Here is a 21,180-nt window from a genome sequence, read left to right as displayed (position 1 = left end):
TTCAGAACAATGGACAGATCCTATAAAGTTAGTCAATTATCATTGCCAATTGTTGCCAACAGACTATCAGCAAAGATGTTTTTCATCCAATGTTGATGGACAGCTATTCTGGCGTAGCGAAACAATAAAAGCCATCTTTTTGTCCAAAGTTCAGTTTACAGCCCTTGGTGATTGACAGCTTGGTGGCCAAATCCCTGACTTCATAGTCTTAAGGAGGCTGGCATTCTTTCTCAGACATAGAAATGGATGCGTGCCAAACAAACTGTAACTGGACAAATCAATTTGGGTATGGCTAGCTTTAATGTGGACTTTTGCCTACAGCATTAGTAGTTACGCACCTTTGTTATTTTCACAGAATATTGACAAATGTCACTGAAAAGTGTACTCTGCTTATTCATGTATTTCATATAGAATAAACCAGTTTGCTTAATAGTAGTCTTGCCTTGTCTCAATGAAGTGATTTTTAGTTTATTTTCCATAAAAAAAGAATTCATGGGGTAAGTTAATAAAGCCTCCACTTTCCTAAGGCGGGTAGGGGTTAAATTAAAATAAAAATCCAAAACCTGATCCAAACCCGCCTTCAATGCATCCATTCCCAGTTTTAACAGAGGCGGGCTGGGGGTGGATGACTTACCTGCTCTGCAGAGGTTGGCCTGGAATTTACATATTTTAATCTGGCTGCGCTTTAAGCTAATGCCCATGGGTCAGGTTTCCTATGGCTCAGGAAACCCAGCAGCTGCGCGCCCTTTAAACTTGGCGGGGTGCCCACATTTAGCGGCTGCCGCAGAGCCCCCGCGATATTTCGCGCGGGGGCTCATTAGCATCACTGCGCCGAGCCACCCCCCCCCTTCCCCTCCCCTCCACCCCATATTATGTGGGGAGAGGCGGGACACTCGGTGCAGTGAGGGACCTTTTGACAGCTGTGTAGCAGGTGCTGGGGCCCCTATTTAAAGCGCCCCAGCACCTGCTTTCTAACAGCTGCCAAAGAATACTTACCTGGCTTCTGAGGAGTGGGGCTGCTGTCAATCTGGCAGCAAAGCAGAAATTGCTGGAGAATCTCAGCAGGTCAGGCAGCATCTGTGGAGCGAGAAGCAGAGTTAACTTTCAGGTCTCTGATCAAGTTCACAGACCTGAAAGTTAACTCTGCTTCTCTCTCCACAGATGCTGCCTGACCTGCTGAGTTTCCCCAGCACTTTATGCTATGCTGCCACATACTTACCCTGTGTCCCAGTGTCCTTTGAAGTTGCGATCCTCTTCTTTCACTCAAATGTAACATTCCTTCTTGTAGGCATGCCGCACCTGGGTGAATAATCTTAATGTTGCACATTCCAGGACGTGAGACTTAAATATACCATAAAAGGCAAATACACAACAGAAATAAAACCATAACTGAAGAATAATTACCTATGAGCTTCTAATCATCTGACTGTGAAAAGCCACAGACTAATATGCATTCTCTGCTAACTGTTATGTGAAAATACATGTAACAGCAATTAAATGATCTTTTTTAAAAAAGACAGGAAAATATTTTCATATTCTAGCTGCATTGTGAACTAAAAATATTACACCAATGAATATGATCAGCTGCTGCAGAAGAAAAGTGTTCATGAACATGTGTCGATGTGTAATAGCTGAAAAACTACAACAGCACAGATTTCCTCAATAGTCCTGCATTGGTTTTCAAACATGTGCAAGACAAACCTTGCAGCCAGAAGTTATAGTAGTTACAACGGTGGAGTCACCATTGCATTTAAAGGACCACACCAAAAGCCAAGGATGGCAGAGGGATACTCTCGGGTGGCCCCACAGTTCAGCGATGCCTCCCTGCTCACGTCTCCTCCAGGCTGTGCGACAAGGTCAGAGGTCCTTTTCACCAGCAACAGTAAGAAGAGACCCTCCCGCGTGAACAAGACAGTCTGGCTGGAGATGGTAGAGGAGGTGAATAGCCATGGGGCCATCTGCCGTCAAAGGGTCCAATGCCAGAAGGGGATGAATGAGCACTCCTCCAGCTAGCCAGGGCCCGCTAGGCCTCATGTGCACAGGGTATGAGCGCCGAAGTCATCCACAACCAAAGGGCAATCAGATCAGCAGCCTTCCTCCAGTCAGGCTGCTAGTGCAGAGGTTGCACCAAAAAGGGGCAACCTCTCAGTTTACAGAGAGCACACTGACACAAATGGGAATGCACAAGTGTCACAGCAATGTAAATACATCTTTTATTAAATGTTCATTACCAACATGTGTGTCCTTTTCTCTGTGTGAAGATGTGAGCCAGGATATGGCGCCAATTATCATAACCCTTTGCACCGTTGGTCAGTCAGGAGAGCCAACCTACGTAATATCATTTCCATGCCACCATTACTTATGAGCGTCTCCACGGATGCAGTGACATGGACATTGGAAGCAGCAGCTGACTGAGCCAATGGTTTACACAGGGATGCTGCAGATGTGGACTGCTGCACAGCAGGTGAGTGAGCGTGATGTGTGGCTTGCAGAGCTCATGTCGGTTCCTAAGTAGCAGGGAGCCTTTGCCCTACATCCGTAGCTCACTGCTAGCCTGCTTGCAGAGCCTGGGTGCCATCTGCCCTCCATGCGTCTTTCATGTTGTAGGTCCTCAGCATTCTCATAGTCAAAGGAGGAATCCTGTTGACATCTCTCCTCATCCTGCAGGCCTGGCCCCTATTAGGTAGTGCAGAGCAAGAAGAAAGGAACTGGCCTTTTTGGCCAGTAGTACAGGGCATCACTCAATCCATCCTGGCATTGGAAGCGCTCTTTCAGCATGCCGATCTCCTGTTCAATGATGGATCTTGTAGCTCAGTGGCTGGCGTCGTATCTCTCCCCTGCAGCGGTGGTGGGGGTCTCTCACTGGTATCGGAAGACATGTCCGCAAAGATAGGCTGGTCTCCAAGAAGCCACCCTTCATCTGAGCCAGTTAAGTGACAGCGGTGGCAACTGGGACTGGTGCAGATCCCAGGTGTCATGGCAGCTGCCTGAGAAGCAGGCACAGATTTGCATGAAGCATCTCTGGTGATCAATACCAGCTTCAACTAGATTGAGAGGATTCCTTTAATGGTAACGTCTGCAGGTGATAGCCTGGCGGGAGGCCTGATGGTCACAAGGGTGCAGTCTAGGAACCCAAAAACCTTTGGTTATCTGGCAATGGTGCGGAACTGGTGGCCCTCTGGGCCTTGTAGTGAGTGTCCATCCTGAAGCGGACATAATCATTGGCCCTCTGGTGCAGGGCATCGGTGACCTCCCTGATGCAGCGGTGCACTGCTGACTGTGTGAGCCCACAAAGATCTCTGGTCGGTCCCTGAGAAGCTGCATAGCAGTCAAGCTTGAGAACTGCTGTCACTATGAGGACCAAAGGCATGGGATGACCACCAAAGCACATGGGCTGCAGGTCATCTTTTAAACAAGGCACAGAGATATGTCAACACCCTCTCTACATGCGCAATTGCCTCTGACACTGGTGCTCTGGCATCCAGTGGCATGGCATGTTGGGCCTGTAAATTGCACTGCAATCGTAATGGCAAGCTCCCCTTGGGGGCTGCTGCTCACGACTGGGGCCCTCAACATGGATCGCACCTGCCTGTGATATTGCCTCTGGCGCATACGTATCCTCAGGAGCAGAGGATCACACAATGTAGGATGAGCTACATTGATAAAGAAAGTTGAACCCTTCATGTATCTAAGGTTCCTCACAGGGCAGGTATTGGTGTTGACGGGGTACATCAGGTGCTTTCATGGATCAACTATGTGGCGTGCCATGGCATTGCCCATGTTGGCTAACACTCAATGGCACAGAATGACTACATCATGGTGCTACCAGCTGAATCGATTGTCCCCACCATCCATATAACCTTAATGCTCCTATCCATTCTGGCATCCTCCCCACACACAGGGTGACTAGAGTGCCATTGCTCCTTCACAAACACAAACAATCACAGAGTGTACAGTTTATGGAGGGAGAGTACACAGTACCTCTCTTTATGCCTGCAGAGCTTTCCCTGCTGTAATCCGACACCCCCTCCCTCCTCCTTTAAGAATGTAGAGTGAGACACCTGCAATCCCCACATCTCCATTCCCTCTCCTTCTGTTCGCCCTCTCTCTCTCTCCCTCCCTCTGTCCACCCCTCCCACTCCCTCTGTCCACCCGCTCTCTCCCTCTCGCTGTCCGGCCGCTCTCTCCCTCCTCTCTCGCTCTGTTTCTGCCCTCTCCCTCTCCTCGCTCGCTCTCTGTCTCTGGCCCTCTCCCTCTCCTCGCTCGCTCTCTCTCTCTCTGCCTCCCTCCCCCTCTCTCGCTCTCTCTCTCTCTGCCTCCCCTCCCCCTCTCTCGCTTGCTCTCTCTGCCTCCCCTCCCCCTCTCTCGCTCGCTCTCTCTGCCTCCCCTCCCCCTCGCTCGCTCTCTCTGCCTCCCTCCCCCTCTCTCGCTCGCCGCCTCCCCTCCACCTCTCTCGCTCTCTCTCCCCGCCTCCCCCCTTCTCTCTCCCCGCCTCCCCCCCTTCTCTCTCTCCCCGCCTCCCCCCCTTCTCTCTCTCCCCGCCTCCCCCCCCTTCTCTCTCTCCCCGCCTCCCCCCTTCTCTCTCTCCCCGCCTCCCCCCTCTCTCTCTCTCTCTCTCCCCGCCTCCCCCCTCTCTCTCTCTCTCTCTCCCCGCCTCCCCCCTCTCTCTCTCTCTCTCCCGCCTCCCCCCTCTCTCTCTCTCTCCCCGCTCCCCCCTCTCTCTCTCTCTCTCCCCGCCTCCCCCCCTCTCTCTCTCTCTCCCCGCCTCCCCCCCCCTCTCTCTCTCTCTCCCCGCCTCCCCCCCCTCTCTCTCTCTCTCTCCCCGCTCCCCCCCTCTCTCTCTCTCCCCGCCTCCCCCCTCTCTCTCTCTCCCCGCCTCCCCCCCCTCGTCTCTCTCTCTCCCCGCCTCCCCCCCTCTCTCTCTCTCCCCGCCTCCCCCCTCTCTCTCTCTCCCCGCCTCCCCCCCTCTCTCTCTCTCCCCCGCCTCCCCCCATCTCTCTCTCTCCCCGCCTCCCCCCATCTCTCTCTCTCCCCGCCTCCCCCCTCTCTCTCTCTCCCCGCCTCCCCCTCTCTCTCTCCCCGCCTCCCCCCTCTCTCTCTCTCCCCGCCTCCCCCCCTCTCTCTCTCTCCCCGCCTCCCCCCCTCTCTCTCTCTCCCCGCCTCCCCCCCTCTCTCTCTCTCCCCGCCTCCCCCCCTCTCTCTCTCTCCCGCCTCCCCCCCTCTCTCTCTCTCCCCGCCTCCCCCCTTCTCTCTCTCTCCCCGCCTCCCCCCCTCTCTCTCTCCTTGGTCCCCCCTCCTCCACTCTCCCCATCTCTCTCCCCGTTTCCCACCCCACCCCATCTCTCTCCCCGTTTCCCCCCCCCATTTCTCTCTCTGTTCTCTCCCCCTCCCTCCCCCCCAACCCTGTGTCCCACCCATCTCTCTCCTGACAGAGCTTTGTGGGAAAATGTGAAATTGGCAGGAAGAATATTATCTAAATGGTGAGAGAGCGCTCTGAGATCCCAGTGTCCTACTGCATGAATTGCAAAAGGTTGGTATGTAGGTTCAGCAAATAATTAGGAAAGCGAACAGAAGGTTATTCTTTATTGCAAAGGGAATTGAATACAAAATTAAGGAGGTTATGCTTCAGTTATACAGTGTATTGGTGAGACCACATCTGGAGTACTGTGTACTGTGTTGGTCTCCTTATTTAAGGATGGATGTAAATGCGTTGGAAGCAGTTCAGATAAGGTTTACTAGACTAATACCTGGAATGGGCAAGTTGTCTTCTGAGGAAAAGGTTGGACTGGCTAGGCTTGTATCTGCTGGAGTTCAGGAGAGTAAGAGGCGACTTGACTGAAACAAAAAAAATCCTGAGGGGTCTTGACAGATGGATGTTGGAAGGATGTTTCCCCTTGTGGGTGAATCTAGAACTAGAGGTCACTATTTAAAAATAAGGGGTCGCCCATTTAAGGACAGAGATGAGAAGAATTTTTTTTTCTCTCGAAGGGTCGTGAGTCTTTGGAACACTCTTCCTCAAAAGGCAATGGAAGCAGTATCTTTGAATATTTTTAAGGCAGAGGTAGATAGATTCTGGATAAGTAAAGGGTGAAAGGTTATCAGGGTAGGTGGGAATGTAGACTCGAGGTTACAATCAGATCAGCCATGATCTCAATGAATGGCGGAATAGGCTCAAGGGGCCGAGTGGCTGCTCTTAATTCTTATGTCCGTATGTATGTACTCCATTAATCACATCCTGTCAACCCAAAAATGACCTATTCATCCTGCTCTTTGCTTCATGTTAGCTAACCAATCTTCTATCCATGCTAATATGCTACCCCTTACACCATGAACTCTTATTTTGTGTCGTAACTTCGATGCCGCACCTATCAAATGCCTTTGGAAATTTAAGTACACCACATCTGCAGGTTCCCTTTTATCCATCTTGCTTGTTACTTCCTCAAAGAACTCTGATAAATTAATTAGTCAAACACGATTTCCCTTTCACAAAACCATGTTGACTCTGCCTGATCGCATTATCATTTTCTAAATGTCCTGCACTCCTTAATAATGGATTCTAGCATTTTCCACGTGACAGTTGTTCGGCTAACTGGCCTATAGTTTCCTGCTTTCTGTCTCCTCCTTTCTTGACAAGAGTTGTTACATTAGCTATTTTCCAATCCACTGGGACCTTTCCAGAATCTAGGGAATTTTGGAAGATCACAACTAATGCATCTACTATTTCTGCAGCCACTTTTTTTTTTAAAAAAGACCCTAAGATGCAGGCCAGCAGCTCCCTGGGAGCCTTCAGCTCTAATAATTTTCCCAGTATCTTTTTCCTGGTGATTGTGATTGTTTTAAGTCCCTCCCTCCCTCTTACCTCCTGTTTTTCAAGTATCTTGGGGATTTTTTTTGTCTTCACTTGACAGTTAAGAGCGACACAAAATATCTGTTCAACGCTTCTGCCATTTCCTTGTTACCTATTATTAATTCTCCAAACTCACTCACTAGAGGACCAAGCTTACTTGAGTTACTCTTTTCCTTTTTTAAATAACTGTAGAAACTCTTCCTGTTTTTATATTTCTACCTAGCTTTCTCTCGTACTCTGATTTCTCCCTTTTATTTTCCAGTCATTCTTTGCTGTTTTTTAAAAAATCTGTCCAATCTTCTGACCTACACCTTTTCTTTTAATTTGATACTATCTTTAACTTCCTTAGTTAGTGACAGATGGTGCATTCTTCTCCTGGTGTTTTTCTTTCCCACTGGAATATATACTTACTGAGAGATGTGAAATATCTCCCTAAATGTCTGCCATTACTTCGCTACTGTCCTATCTTTTAACCTAATTTCCCAGTTCACTTTGACCAACTCGGTCTCCATATCCTTGCAATTGCCTTTATTTAAATTTAAAACACTAGCCTTAGACCCACACTTCTCAGCCTCAAACGGACTGAAATTCTATCATTTTATGATCACTGTTGCCTCAATGCTCCTTTACTACGAGGTCATTAATTAATCCTGAATCATTGGACATTACCAGGTCTGGAACAGCCTGCCTCTGATTGGCACTGGAACATACTGCTCTCAGAAACTGTCCCCAATACACTCTATGAACACGTCTTCCAAGCTACCTTTGCCAATCTGATTCGTCCAATCTATAATATAGATTAAAATCACCCATGATTATTGCAGTACTTTTCTTACAAGCCCCCATTATTTCTTCCTGTATAATCTATCCTCAAGCGTAGCTACTGTTAAGGGACCAATAAAGTACTCCCAAAAGGGACTTCTTTTCTTTCCTTTGTTATTTCTTTTCTCTATCCAAACTGATTCTACATCTTGATCTTTTGAACGAAGGTCATCTTGCACTACTGTACTCATGTCACCCTTAATTAACAGAGCTACCCCACCACTTTCTCCTTTCTGTCCTTCTGAAATGTCAAATACTCTTGAATATTCAGGTCCCAGCCATGGTCACCTTGCAACCATGTCTCTGTAATGGCTATCAGGTCATACATATTTATTTCTATTTGTGCTAACAATTCATCAGTTTTGTTACGAATTCTGCAGGCAGATACAGAGCCTTCATTTCAGTCTTTTAACAACTTTTGCAAACTCTGGCCATCTGCTGGTGCACTCTTAAGTTTGTATACTCTGTCCGTTCCTGCCATACTCTGGTTATCATTACCCATGTCACTACCCTGCACTATTGCCTTGCCCTTTCCCTTTAATTAACCACATCTCCCCTCACTTGACTCTCCCGCCACCCCACTATTTGGTATAAAGCCCTCTCTACTGCCCTAGTTATACAACTCACCAGAACACCTGTCCCAGCACAGTCCAGATGAAAACTGTCCCAACGATACAGCTCCCACTTTCCCAAATACTGGTGCCAGTGCATCATGAGTTGAAACCCATTTGTCCCACACCAATCTTTGAGCCATGCATTTAACTCTTATCTCACTTACCCTATGCCAATTTGCTGGCGGTTGAAGTAGTAATCCAGAGATAATTACCTTCGTGGTTCTGCTTTTTGATTTAGCCCCTAGCTGCTCATAATCCCGGAACAGAATCTCTCTCCTAGTCCAATCTACGTTGTTGGTACCCACGTGGACCAGGACAACTGGATCCTCCCCTTCCCACTGCAAGTTCCTCTCCAAGCCCTGAGCAGATGTCCCGAACCCTGGCACCGGGCAGGCAACACAGCCTTCTGGACTCACTCTTGGTTGCACAGGAATGTGTATATCCCCCTGACTATACTGTCCCCTACTAGTACTTTCTTATTTACTTCCCCCCACCACATGAATGGCTTCCTGCAACATGGTGCCATGGTCAGGTCGCTCATCCACCTTAAAGCGCCAGCTCTCATCCATAATAACTGCAAGAACCTTGAACCTGTTGGACAATTGCAAGGGCTGAGGTTCCTCCAACTGTACCTTCTCGATCCCTGTACCTGCCTCACTTGCAGTCACACTGCCCTTGTCCCTGACCACTGACTAAATCAGAAGACCCTAGCCTAAGCAATGTGACTGCCTTCTGGAACAAAGTGTTGAGGTAACTTTCCCTCTTTCTGCTGAACTTTGGTGAATGCTCCCTCCCTCCAAATATGTTGTTATACCAACAGTAGCTATGTTATCTTCTTTGTTGAATTAAGTTTCAACAATGAATTAAATCAAGAACAAAACACTTCAAACCTTTCCAACAGTATAAACTTACTTTGTAAAAAGAGAAATGTTTCTAACCTGTATCCAAAATCTAACTTAATGATCAAGAGATTGCATAACTATTCAGGTTCTTAAATTCACATGCACACCTTTAAAAAACAAGATCTTTTACACAATTAATGTTGACATTTCTCACAGCATTTTATTCTGCGTATAGAAGATCATAAAAATCTCTCATACTTAAGTTTGTCCTTCAGATATTACTTTCAAGCTACTGTGTTACATCAATCACACAAATAATTCTTGAACTGGGAACATTTCCTTCTAGGCTCCAACCTCTCAAATTTCTCCCCTTTCTCACATTTTGTCGTGAAGGTGCTGACTATTTTTGAGGCAAAATTCCACACATACAGGCAGCCCTCCAGTATCTCACCCAGGTAACCATTGTTCCTGAATGCAGTTGGATAGTGAGCACTGGCAGTCTATTCAACTACACCGGGCACCACATCAGTGTCCAACCTGTCATTGCCTGACAAGTACATATATGCATATCCAGCAGGAGTCATCAGGAGCAGCATCATTGTGAAACCAACTGTAGCCCCCCAATGGTTGGATTGAGATTTTCCTTGTTTCTTTGGGAAAGTTAAAAGTTTAATTTAAAAAAAAACATTTTTTAGAATATTATGTTCCACAACATTACTACATAAATATCAAAATAATTTGAACATGAACTTCAGACACAATCAATCATTCAACCTTACATTAACCCCTGTTGACAGCTTCCATAACTTGGGAATCTATATTTTTAAAAACTAAAAACGATTTCATGGACATTGAATCATCTGGAGATTGCTGAACATTGGGTGTCTTTTTTTTAAAAAAAGGATGGGGAACAAAAGGGTTGACCAGTAAACAAGTACTGGAAAACATGTGATTTCAAGTAAACACTACAGGGGGTTCTAACCTGAAAGGAAGATGTTTACAAGGAAATGACAGACCATGATATATGGCTGTAACAGAATTTTTGCTGAACAGTTTTTGGTTTCACTTTGAACTGTTAAAAGCTAGCTGAGTTTTGGACTAAAGGAGTTGTTGGAGATCAAAAGATGTTCCAGGCCACTGTTAACTCTGTTTGAAGAATCCCTGCTCTTGAAAAGCAAAAGCCTGTATGAAGTTGTACTCTTGCCTCCTGTGTTTTGAAGACATCCGGAATGTTTGCGAAACCTTGCATCTTTAAAAAGGACTCTGCTTCAAATGTGTTAGAACTGAACCCTTTGTTGATGCACACCTGCTCTAAGACCTTCTTTAGTTGAATTTCTTTGAATGCTTACCCCAACAGACTGTTCATCAACCTTGCCTGGAAAGATTCTTAGTGGCAGCCAACTATTTGACTTTGGGACACCTTGCCAAAACAAAGGACCTCCTTCCATATCGTTGCAGACTAAGTTTATTTTTTTCCTTCTATTTCTTTGTAAACAGCTGTAAACAAAAATCCCTTTTTTCCCTCCCAGTTAACCGGCTTTTATTTCGATATATGTGCGTGAGGGCTCGGGAAAAGATAAGGGACTTTAGAATCTCAATTCGTGTATATATAATTATTGGTTAAGACTTGGTTTATAATAAATGGATAATTTTTGTTGTTTATTCAAGAAACCTAGTTGGTGTGCTTTATTCTGGGGACAAATAGAGGATCTAACTGAATGTTTCAGTAAGTGGGAAAATTTATTGATATGTTGTGACCTGTGGAGAAGTGGGACTGAGTTAACAGTGCACTCCTCCCGCCTTGGTCCTAACACGCCCCAAAAATGTAGGAATTATTAAATCACATTCTAATTGGTTTACCCTAACCATGCTCACTGCAGCTCTCACAGTACAGAACTCAAGAAAGTACCGCACTTTACCTGCCAGACATGAAAGCCAGGTTAGTTCGGTATGCACACGATAGTGTGATAGTGCCAACTGGGGTTCCAACCATTCCGACCCGTACAGTCTGAAAACCTAAGACGGGAGAAAGAGAGAGAAAAAAAATGTACTGCTGTTTCAATGGAAATAGTTTCAAGATTAATGCTATATTATGATTTATGGTTCATCAGAACTGGGAACATTTTGAGATGCAATAGTTTTTAAGGCAAGGAAAGGGACGGCAGGGGAGGAAAGAACAAAAGGTAAGGTCTATGACAGGGTTGAAGGCAGGAGAGATTGAATGAAGAAAAGGATGATAGTGGAAGGCAAAAAGAGATGGTAATGGAACAAGAAACAAATGATGTGACTAGAGGAAATGTAAATGTGAAGAGCAAAATAGTCACCAACAGCTGCCAACCAAAAACGAAAAAAAAGCACACAAAAAGAAAAAGGGGGCAAAGGTTATGATTTGAAATTGCTGAACTCAATGTTGTGTACAGAGGCTGGCCTCTGTGAAGTGCTGTTCCTCGAGTTTACATTGAACTTCATTGGAGCAGTGTAGGAGGCTGAGCACAGAAATGTCAGAATGGGAATGAATCTGAGAATTAAACTGATAGGTAACCGGAAGCTTGCGGTTCCACTTGTGGACTGAGTGGAGGTGTTCCGCAAAGCGGTCATCCAACCTGTGTTTGGTCTCCCCAATGTAAAGGTGATGTTATTGTGAGCAGCAAATACAGTATACTAAATTGAAAGAAGTACAAATACATTGCCATTTTACCTGGAAGGAGCATTTGGAGCCTTGGACAGTGAGAAGGGAAGAGGTAAAAGGGTAGGGATTCCATCTCCTGCACTTGCATGGGAAGGTGCAGTGGGAAGGGGATGAATGGTGTTAGATGCTACTACCTTATCACAAAAGCAACTACTCTGTGCTCTCTTCCTTGGGATATTTTTCACAAGTAATAGTTTTTGTACAGTGAACTGCTGACAATTTCTGAAATTTTAACCACATAAAAATATAGCAAAATGCAAATTAACAATTATGAAGTGCTGAAATGTGATAAATCAAAGTGTGATCAGACATTGCTAATAAAACAGTAGCACTGCTGAGTAGGTTGTATTGCATGGCTGGATGACCATAGTGTTTCCAAGCAGGTCCTGAATAGGCAATTAAGTTTTCACGAGCCGGCCAGAGGAAGTGTTTCAGGATGTATTGAAGCACAAACTTAACATATGTGGCACTGACATAAACAACTGGAAGATATTTCCATTAAATTCAGCATTTTCCCATTTATACCTCCTCCACACCAATCTTTTGTTTCTTTACTTGTCCCTTTACCCACCATTTTTTTTTTAACTTTGCCATTGTTGTTCGAGCTGCAGTACCAAAGAACCACAGGCACCTCACTCCATTAGAGTGGACAGTTGGTAATGTATAGTTGGGGGGCCCCAACTCCTCCAGCATAGGGAAAGGCGAAGAGGCCTTAAATGAACTACCATAGCAAGCACAGGGATTGAACCCATGCTGTTGGCATCTTTTTGCATCACACTCTAGCCATTTAGCCAACTGAGCTAACCAACCCCCACATCGTCCCTTCTGTCATATAACCTCTCCTGCCTTCCTGTTAGACCTTCCTTTTTGCTTTTTACCTCCTCCCCACCTTTCCCTGCCTCTGTACTTGCTTAAAACCTGTTATACCTCATTTTTTCTAGGTCTAATGAAAGGTCATTGACCTGGAACATTAACTCTATTTCTCAATCCACAGATTTTGCCTGTTTCACGAAGTATTTCCAGCATTTTCTGGTTTTCTTTCAGATTTCCAGCATCAGCAGTATTTTGTTTTTGTATTATGGCTAGCAGAAATAATCTTGCCATTGCTGCCCAAATTACCAAAGCAATTTTAAAGATTTAACAAAAAATATTGTGAGGAATTCCATTGACCTGGAATGTTAACTCTATTTCTTGCTCCAAACATGCTGCCTGACCTGTGTGTTTTTTCTAGAATTTCTGCTATTATTTCAGATTTCCAGTATCCATAGTAATTTTCTTCTGTTTAAGGTAAAATGCAGTTAGTGTACTGCAACATTGGTGGATGTTGGGGTAAAACCAATGCTTCCTTCACACCAAATTGATCATTACTACATTCTATTGAAGACGGCAATTGTTGAAGAAATGGCATTAGGTAGGCAATTGGCTAGAAAATTGCACATTAGATTGGCCTCTTTAGGACAGGTGGGGCTGGTTTTCCACAGCAGTGAGTATATCAGGAAGTCTGCATTAACAAAAAAAAACTATGGTCTAATTCTGAAATTTCCCAGTTATGGATAGATGGGAAAATCCAGCACAGAGTTTTTAAAATCCATTCATTGGTGGCTACAAAAGTTAAGAAACACACCTTCACCCAGGCCATTCAACTGTACTTCTCCAAAATATATCCTGGAAAATTGAAAACAAAAAACACATTATCTCCGTTAGTACTTAAGTAGGTAAAGTGAAATACAAATCATGCTTAAGGAAAAATCGGGGAAGTTCAAGAAATGGAAGAAATGCTTTGTCAAAAATACCTCCCCCTCCCATGGAACGATTATTTTCTACACGCACAATATTTGATTGTTGCAAACCTGTAAAAGCAGCCTTAGTTGAACAACGAAAGAAAAGCTCATCCTCGGATGACTGTTTCAACTGGCCCATTTACAGTCGCCTCAGTAGGAACCGTGATCCAGGTGCTCAAACCGAAGGCTGAAACTTTGTATTAGGTGAGAGCATGGAACCAAGTAGCCTAGTGGTAGAAGGATGCCAGTGTCCACTTGCTTCAATGGAGGGCAGCCAGCGACAGATCCACCAGATACATAATTTGGCCAAGTGTTTTCTGGTAATGGCAGACCTCTAACTGTTGCTTTGCTATCATTTAAAATATTTCCTCTCCGTTAGCTTCTGCAGCATACAAAATGACTTTCATCCAGTACTGAAGGCCCCTTTACATTTGAAAGGCACTTCCTCCAAAATGACATTTCCCTTTTACTCCTTTGGTGCTCTTTTTCCTCATTCTAATACCAGCCATCCCCATGGCCAGTGTGAGATGAAGAATTTAGTACCAAATTCTAAGCTCCTGAAGAGCTGGTCAGTGTTGAGAATGCCCAAACCAATTTTAACTGATGCCAAAAGCTGACTGGAAGCTAAGACAGACATCCTATTCATCCGTGCTGGGTTAAAATACAGGTCAAAGAGCCTTTCCAAATCACAACATTCCATCATATCAGATTTTTTGTAAATTTGCAACGAGAAATTGTCACAACAAACTCAGTATTGTAGCAAAAAATATTAAGCCATTACAGTATTTGGACAAACGCTAAAAAAAAATTAAACCTGCAGCATAGTGGTTATGTTACTGAACTAGTAATCCAGAGGCCTAGACTAAAAATCCACAGGGCACGAGTTCAAATCCCACTATGGCATTTGAGAAGCTGGATTCAGTTAAATCTGGGGAAAAAAGCTTGTGTAGCAAGAAGCAGTAATGCCTTTTGAGAGAAGGAAACACGCCGTCCTTACTCAGTTTGGCTGATATGTGCCCCATGCCAATTTGTTTCCTCTGAAGTGGCCTAGTAATCCATTCAGATGTCAGGATGGGCAATACATGCCAGCCTTGCCACCTCCAGAGAATGAGGTTTAAAGAAAATAAAATCCATCTTTCTTATGTTCATTCCAATATTCTTATCTTTTAAGTGAAATATCAAAAACCACTAGCACATTGCTTGAAGAATGTAATAAAATTAGGGTACTACCAACAGCTAGAAAATTCTTTTTTTTACCTGTATAGGATCACATAGTCATGTCCCTGCTTTCTGGATAGTTTATATGCAGGTGTCACTCTTGTGATTGCAAGAAGCGACTTCAGTAGCAAAGACAGTCTGTTGTAGACTGTGTAGGAAACCTTAATTTCTTTATCACATCTGAACGAACAAAAACAAAGACTTCAAAATCTTTGAAATGACAAGTCAACCCAACACAGAGAATGCATTTTTGTTAGAGAGTCATCGAGAGATACAGCACTGAAACAGGCCCTTCGGCCCACCGAGTCTGTGCCGACCATCAACCACCCATTTATACTAATCCTACATTAATCCCATATTCCCTACAACATCCTCACAATTCTCCTACCACCTACCTACACTAGGGTCAATTTACCTATCAACCTGCAAGTCTTTGGCTGTGGGAGGAAACCAGAGCACCCGGCGGAAACCCACACTGTCACAGGGAGAACTTGCAAACTCCGCTCAGACAGTACCCAGAACCAAACCCGGGTCGCTGGAGCTGAGAGGCTGCGGTGCTAACCACTGCGCCACCCATTGCAGTAAAATATCTGAAACAAACTGATGGCAATCTTATCAGCAGGATTTTAAATGAGTCAAGTGAAGTACTTTCCATCCACCTTAAAATGAGCCACTTGTAACTCTATCAATACTGCATTATGAATCCTCAGTACAACTCAGGAAAGAAAAGCTCTCGCATGTCTTCCCTGTGATTAACAAATAGAAAATGTTTGTTTTAAATTTGAAGTGAAAATATTCTCAAAAAACAGGCTTACTTTTCATTCATTTCCAAACACCATGTTTCCAGTTCCATTGAATCTCCCTGACACAACAAAGAAAAATAAATTACAAAAGGGACAGATACTATAACAAGATGCACTTATATAGCACCTTTAACATAGTAAAACATTCTAAGGGACTTCGTAGGTGTGTTATCGAACAAAATCTGACAGAGTGTTATGAACAGGTGAGAAAGAAGTCTAGATTTTCCTTTCAGCCTTCACCTGGTCTTACTATAACAGAGTTTTATTTTTAAATACACTGTCTTTAGCTCTCCCTTGGTGAATCCTTGTTCACCGCTTTCCAATTATAAAGGCAAAGAAACCAGCATACAGACACAGGTTTTCTTCGGTTTAAAGAATAAAGATTGAAATTTATTAAAACTTAAACTGTAATTCGGTTGACGCCCACAGATACACGACACGCCCACGCTAGCATGCATATGTGATACACACATGCAAATAGAGACAGAAAAGAGAAGAAAAATAAAGTGGAAAAGTTTGAGGCAATATCAGAAGAGTTTTTGTTACGGGTCTTCGAGCTCACTGTATAGTCCTTGATTGGAGGTAGTTCTTGCTTTTCATTGGGACCCAGTATTCTTCTTAAACCTTGTTCAATGTAGGAGACTTTTCTCTCCTGGGGTTCATGTGTCTTCAGTGGGCTTCAGCTCTGAGAGAGAGAGATGGGACCAGACAGGCAGACAGGAGGTCTTCTTCAGTCCAGGAGCATTCTGCTTTCTGCCAGTTCAAACACAGTCTCTACAATTTAAAACTCCCCAAGTTGGCCAGCAGGGTGGTCACGTGACCGACTGGTTTGACCAGGTCTGCTGTGTGTACTATATTGGAGCAGGGGATAGCTCCTTTGTTCCAAAACGGTCTAATATGCAAAAATATCTTTCCAGCCAGGGGCCTGGCAACCCCTTTGTAACAGGCCTTCTCTTCTTTCCAGCAACAATTTGAAATTTAATGCCCATGTGGTGAAATTAATGTGCCTCATTCTTGGCAGGTGGGGGCCTGCATGACACCGAGCCACAAAGCAATATTATGTCAGATGACCAGAAGCTTATCAAAGAGGTAGGTTTTGAGGACCGTCTTAAAAGGGGAGAGAGAGGCAGAGAGATTTCAGGAGGGAGCACATTTTCAAACAGTCAATTGAACTTTAAAGATATTGGTATTCATTGCTGAAATCTCAAAGCTGAAGTGGTAGAGTGACTAAAAAGAGACTTTCAATGGCTATCTCATTTTACGTAGAGAGTCCATATCCTTCATTATTTGTACTTGATTTTAATTATGCTGTTTTTTTTTATATTGTCACTGTCTGGTAATTACTGTCTGAACTCCTTGTCCTTTCCAGTTGACTTACAGGACAATGTTTGAATGAGCCGTAGCATGCTTAGAAAAAGCACAGAAAATTGGTCACAGTGATTGGAGCTCCCTTGATGGCATGACAAAGAAGTTTGTTACATTTTTTTAAATCACTAAAATCATTTAAAAAATCACTTGGAATGTGAGCAATAATAACAAGACTGCAGTTATTACCCATCCCTAGCAGGTAGTGAGCCCTGAAACTGCTCCTTGAATTGCTGCAGCCCTTGTGGGGATGTTCCCATGATGTCATTCGGTAAGGAGTTCTGGGATATTGATCCAACGATGATGAAGGAACAGTGATGTGTGCGCAACTTGGAGGTGGCAGTGTTCCCGTGCCATTGGTGCAAGAGGAGGCTACAAGACAGGGAAGTGCTCATGAAGTAACTTTGGGTCGTTGCTGCAGCACATCCTGCAGATTATACATACGGCAGCCAATGCGTCAGGAGTGGTGGGATAGATGTCAAGTCAAATCCTTCCATGGTCTCGTCCCTCCCTACCTCCTATTTTTCATCTACATGTTGCCCCTCGACAACATCATCCAAAAATACGTCAGGTCTACATATACGTTGATGACTCTCAGCTCTACCTCACCACCATTTCTCGATCCCTCCACTGTCTCTAAATTGTCAAAGTGCTTGTCTGATATCCAGCACCAGATGAGTGGAAATTTCCTGCATTTAAATATTAGAAAGACTGAAGCCTTTGTCCTTGGTCCCCACCACTAACTGCAATCCTTAGCTACAGACTTCATCCCTCTCCCTAGCATCTACTTGAGGTTGAACCAGACTGTTTATGTTAGTACCATTTTTGATCAAGATGAGCTTCCAAACACGTATCCATGACATCACTAAGACTGTCCATTTCCGCCTCCATAACACACCTGGCTCTGCTCCGTCTCAGCTCATCTGCATCTGAAACCCTATCCATGCCTTTGCTACCTCTAGGCTTGTTGACTAGTCCAACGCATTCCTGTGAGTCCTCCCAACAACTCTGTTGCCTGTGTCCTAACTCACATCAAGTTCCGTTTACCCATTGCGCATGTGCTCTCTGGCCTACATCTGTGCCTTCAACTGTCAAGGCCCTAACCTCTGGAATTCCCTCCCTAAAACTCTCCACTTCTCTTTCCTCCTTTAAGACACCCCTTAAACCTACCTCTTTGACCAGGCTTTTAGTCATCTACCGTACAATCTTTTTATCTGGTTAGGTGTCAAATTTTGTCTGATGATGCTCTTGTGAAATGCATTGCGACCTTTTGCTGCATTAATGGCACTTTCTTTTTCTTTTCTTTTGGGCCTCCTTATCTCGAGAGACAATGGATACGCGCCTGGAGGTGGTCAGTGGTTTGTGAAGCAGCGCCTGGAGTGGCTATAAAGGCCAATTCTGGAGTGACAGGCTCTTCCACAGGTGCTGCAGAGAAATTTGTTTGTTGGGGCTGTTGCACAGTTGGCTCTCCCCTTGCGCCTCTGTCTTTTTTCCTGCCAACTATTAAGTCTCTTCGACTCGCCACAATTTAGCCCTGTCTTTATGGCTGCCCGCCAGCTCTGGCGAATGCTGGCAACTGACTCCCACGACTTGTGATCAATGTCACACGATTTCATGTCGCGTTTGCAGACGTCTTTATAACGGAGACATGGACGGCCGGTGGGTCTGATACCAGTGGCGAGCTCGCTGTACAATGTGTCTTTGGGGATCCTGCCATCTTCCATGCGGCTCACATGGCCAAGCCATCTCAAGCGCCGCTGACTCAGTAGTGTGTATAAGCTGGGGATGTTGGCCGCTTCAAGGACTTCTGTGTTGGAGATATAGTCCTGCCACCTGATGCCAAGTATTCTCCGAAGGCAGCGAAGATGGAATGAATTGAGACGTCGCTCTTGGCTGGCATACGTTGTCCAGGCCTCGCTGCCGTAGAGCAAGGTACTGAGGACACAGGCCTGATACACTCGGACTTTTGTGTTCCGTGTCAGTGCGCCATTTTCCCACACTCTCTTGGCCAGTCTGAACATAGCAGTGGAAGCCTTACCCATGCGCTTGTTGGCACTATATAAATGCAAATTACTGCTGAAGCGATACAGGCTGATCAAACAAAACTGCTCATCCTGGGTGATGTCAAGCTTCTAAAGTGCTGCTGCAGCTGTACCTATCCAGGTGAGTGGTAATGATCCGATCATACTCTTGAGTGAAGCCTTGCAGATGTTGAAGAAGTTTTGAGGACTCAGAAAGTGAGCCGTTTGTTGCAGTATGCACATCCTTTGCCCTATGTTGATGGTGGAGCACCGATGTCGTTGAAGGTCATAGCAAGGCCTGAGATTTCTCTTGTTCTTAGATGTTCGTTACCTGGCACTTATGGGCTGTGAATGCTACCTAAGCCTGCATGTAGTCCGGGTCTTGTTGTAAAATGATAGGTTGCCTCATTATCACAGCAGCTGTGAATGGCATAGAACAGCCCCATTCTTAACAATGCAATGGAGGGCGAGTAACTAATGAAGCACCTGAAGATGGCTCGGGTCAACGATGCTTCCTTGAGGAACAACTACAGCAATGACCTGGAGCTGCAAAGATTGGCCTCAGCCACCCATAACCATCTTCTTGCATGTCAGCTATGGCTCCAGTCAAGAGAGGATTTTCCTTTTGACACTCATTCATCAATGCTATAATGAGGTGAGGAGCTGAGGTTCCAGCAGAATCTGACCGAGAGTCACTGAGCTAGTTATTGGTCAGTACGTGTCCTCTGATGGCTCTTCATAATTTTACTGATAACTATGAGAAGCTGATAGCCCAGTAGATAAATTGCCAAGTGAGTTTTGACTTTTTTTTGTGGATAGACTTACTGAAGCAATCTTCCATAATGTTGGGTAGATACTACAGACATAGTTGTACTCAACAGCTTGGCAAGGATAGCGGCCATCACTGTTGCTAGGTCTTCAAACACTACACCTGGGATGTTCATAGAATCATAGAATGACAACACAGGAGGCCATTCAGCCCATCATGCCTGTGCCAGTACTTTGGTCGAGCTCTCCAATTCGTCCCACTCTCCGGCTCTTTCCTCACAGGAGTAATTTTTCTTCCCTTCAAATACTTAGCCATTTCCTTTTAAGAGTTACTATTGAATCTGCTTCCACTATCCTTTCAGGAAGTGCATCCCAGATCATAACAACTCACTGTTCAAAAATTGTAGCCTCATATTGCCTCTGGCTCTTTTGCTAATCACCTTAAATCTGTGCCCTCCGGATATCAACCCTTCTGCCACTGGAAACAGTTTGCTCCTTATCCACTCCATCAAAACCATTTACAATTTTGAACACCTCCATCAAATCTCTTAACTCTCTCTGCTCCAAGGAGAACAAACTCAGCTTCTCCAGTCTCTCCTTATCCCTGCCACTATTACTTTGCACCCTCTCTAAGGTTTCAACATCATTCCCAGAATTTAACATAACACTCGAGCTGAGACCTTCACCAGTGTTTTATGAAGGTTGAACATACTTCCTTGCTTTTGCATTCTATGACTATATTAATAAAGCAAAGGATCTGATGCACTTTAAAAAAAAAAGCCATCTCAACTTATCCTGCCAACTTCAAAAGATATGTGTATGTATACCCCCAAGGTTCCTGCACCCCCTTTAAAATTGTACCATTTAGTTTATATTGCCTCTCCCCACACTTCTTACCAAAATGTATCACTTGTAGGAAGGATGTTAAGGCAATCGAAAGGGTACAGCACAAATTCACCATGATGCCGGGTGATATGAGGTAATACAAGTACAAAGAAAGATTTGACAATTGGGCAGAGGAGATCACAGGGTGAAAGCACACAGATTCAAGACAACTTCCAGTGATTAAGGGATCTAGATTGAGGAGACATAGAGACAAGATTAAGGACAATGAGCAGTAGAAAACTGTTCCTATTTACAGAGCATTAAGATGTAAAATGCATTACTGGAGTTTGTAATTGCAGCAAGGTCCACATCAACCTATGACGTCAAAGATCATAGACTTTGCTGCATACAAGGCGCGTCATGTCACGTAGACCGAACTGATTTGGCAGGATACTGGCATTTTGATGGTGAGAACATTGGAAGGTCAAGTAGGATCGTGCATTCAGCTTTTGGGCTGAAAGTGTTTACACTCACATGCAAGCTAAACAGCAGAAGCAGCTTTCTATAGACAGAGATAAGCAATCC

At 44.7% G+C, this 21,180-nt stretch overlaps 1 protein-coding gene across 4 annotated transcripts in view; it reads right to left on the bottom strand.

Moving 5' to 3' along the window:
- The window catches only part of atg13 (ATG13 autophagy related 13 homolog (S. cerevisiae)), a 173,880-nt gene that overhangs the window by 82,909 nt on the left and 69,791 nt on the right, over positions 1-21,180 (bottom strand). For all 4 annotated transcript variants that reach the window (XM_068045973.1, XM_068045976.1, XM_068045974.1 and 1 more), the window contains exons 5-8: positions 15,629-15,675; positions 14,853-14,993; positions 13,439-13,479; positions 11,045-11,141 (exon numbers count right to left, since the gene is read on the bottom strand). In XM_068045973.1, coding sequence (XP_067902074.1) covers positions 11,045-11,141; positions 13,439-13,479; positions 14,853-14,993; positions 15,629-15,675 — 326 coding nt within the window. The remainder of the gene's footprint in view (positions 1-11,044; positions 11,142-13,438; positions 13,480-14,852; positions 14,994-15,628; positions 15,676-21,180) is intronic.

Source organism: Heterodontus francisci, chromosome 14 (genome assembly GCF_036365525.1).
Source record: "Heterodontus francisci isolate sHetFra1 chromosome 14, sHetFra1.hap1, whole genome shotgun sequence".
Lineage (NCBI taxonomy): Eukaryota > Metazoa > Chordata > Chondrichthyes > Heterodontiformes > Heterodontidae > Heterodontus > Heterodontus francisci.
This window is presented reverse-complemented; position numbering and strand designations above follow the sequence as displayed.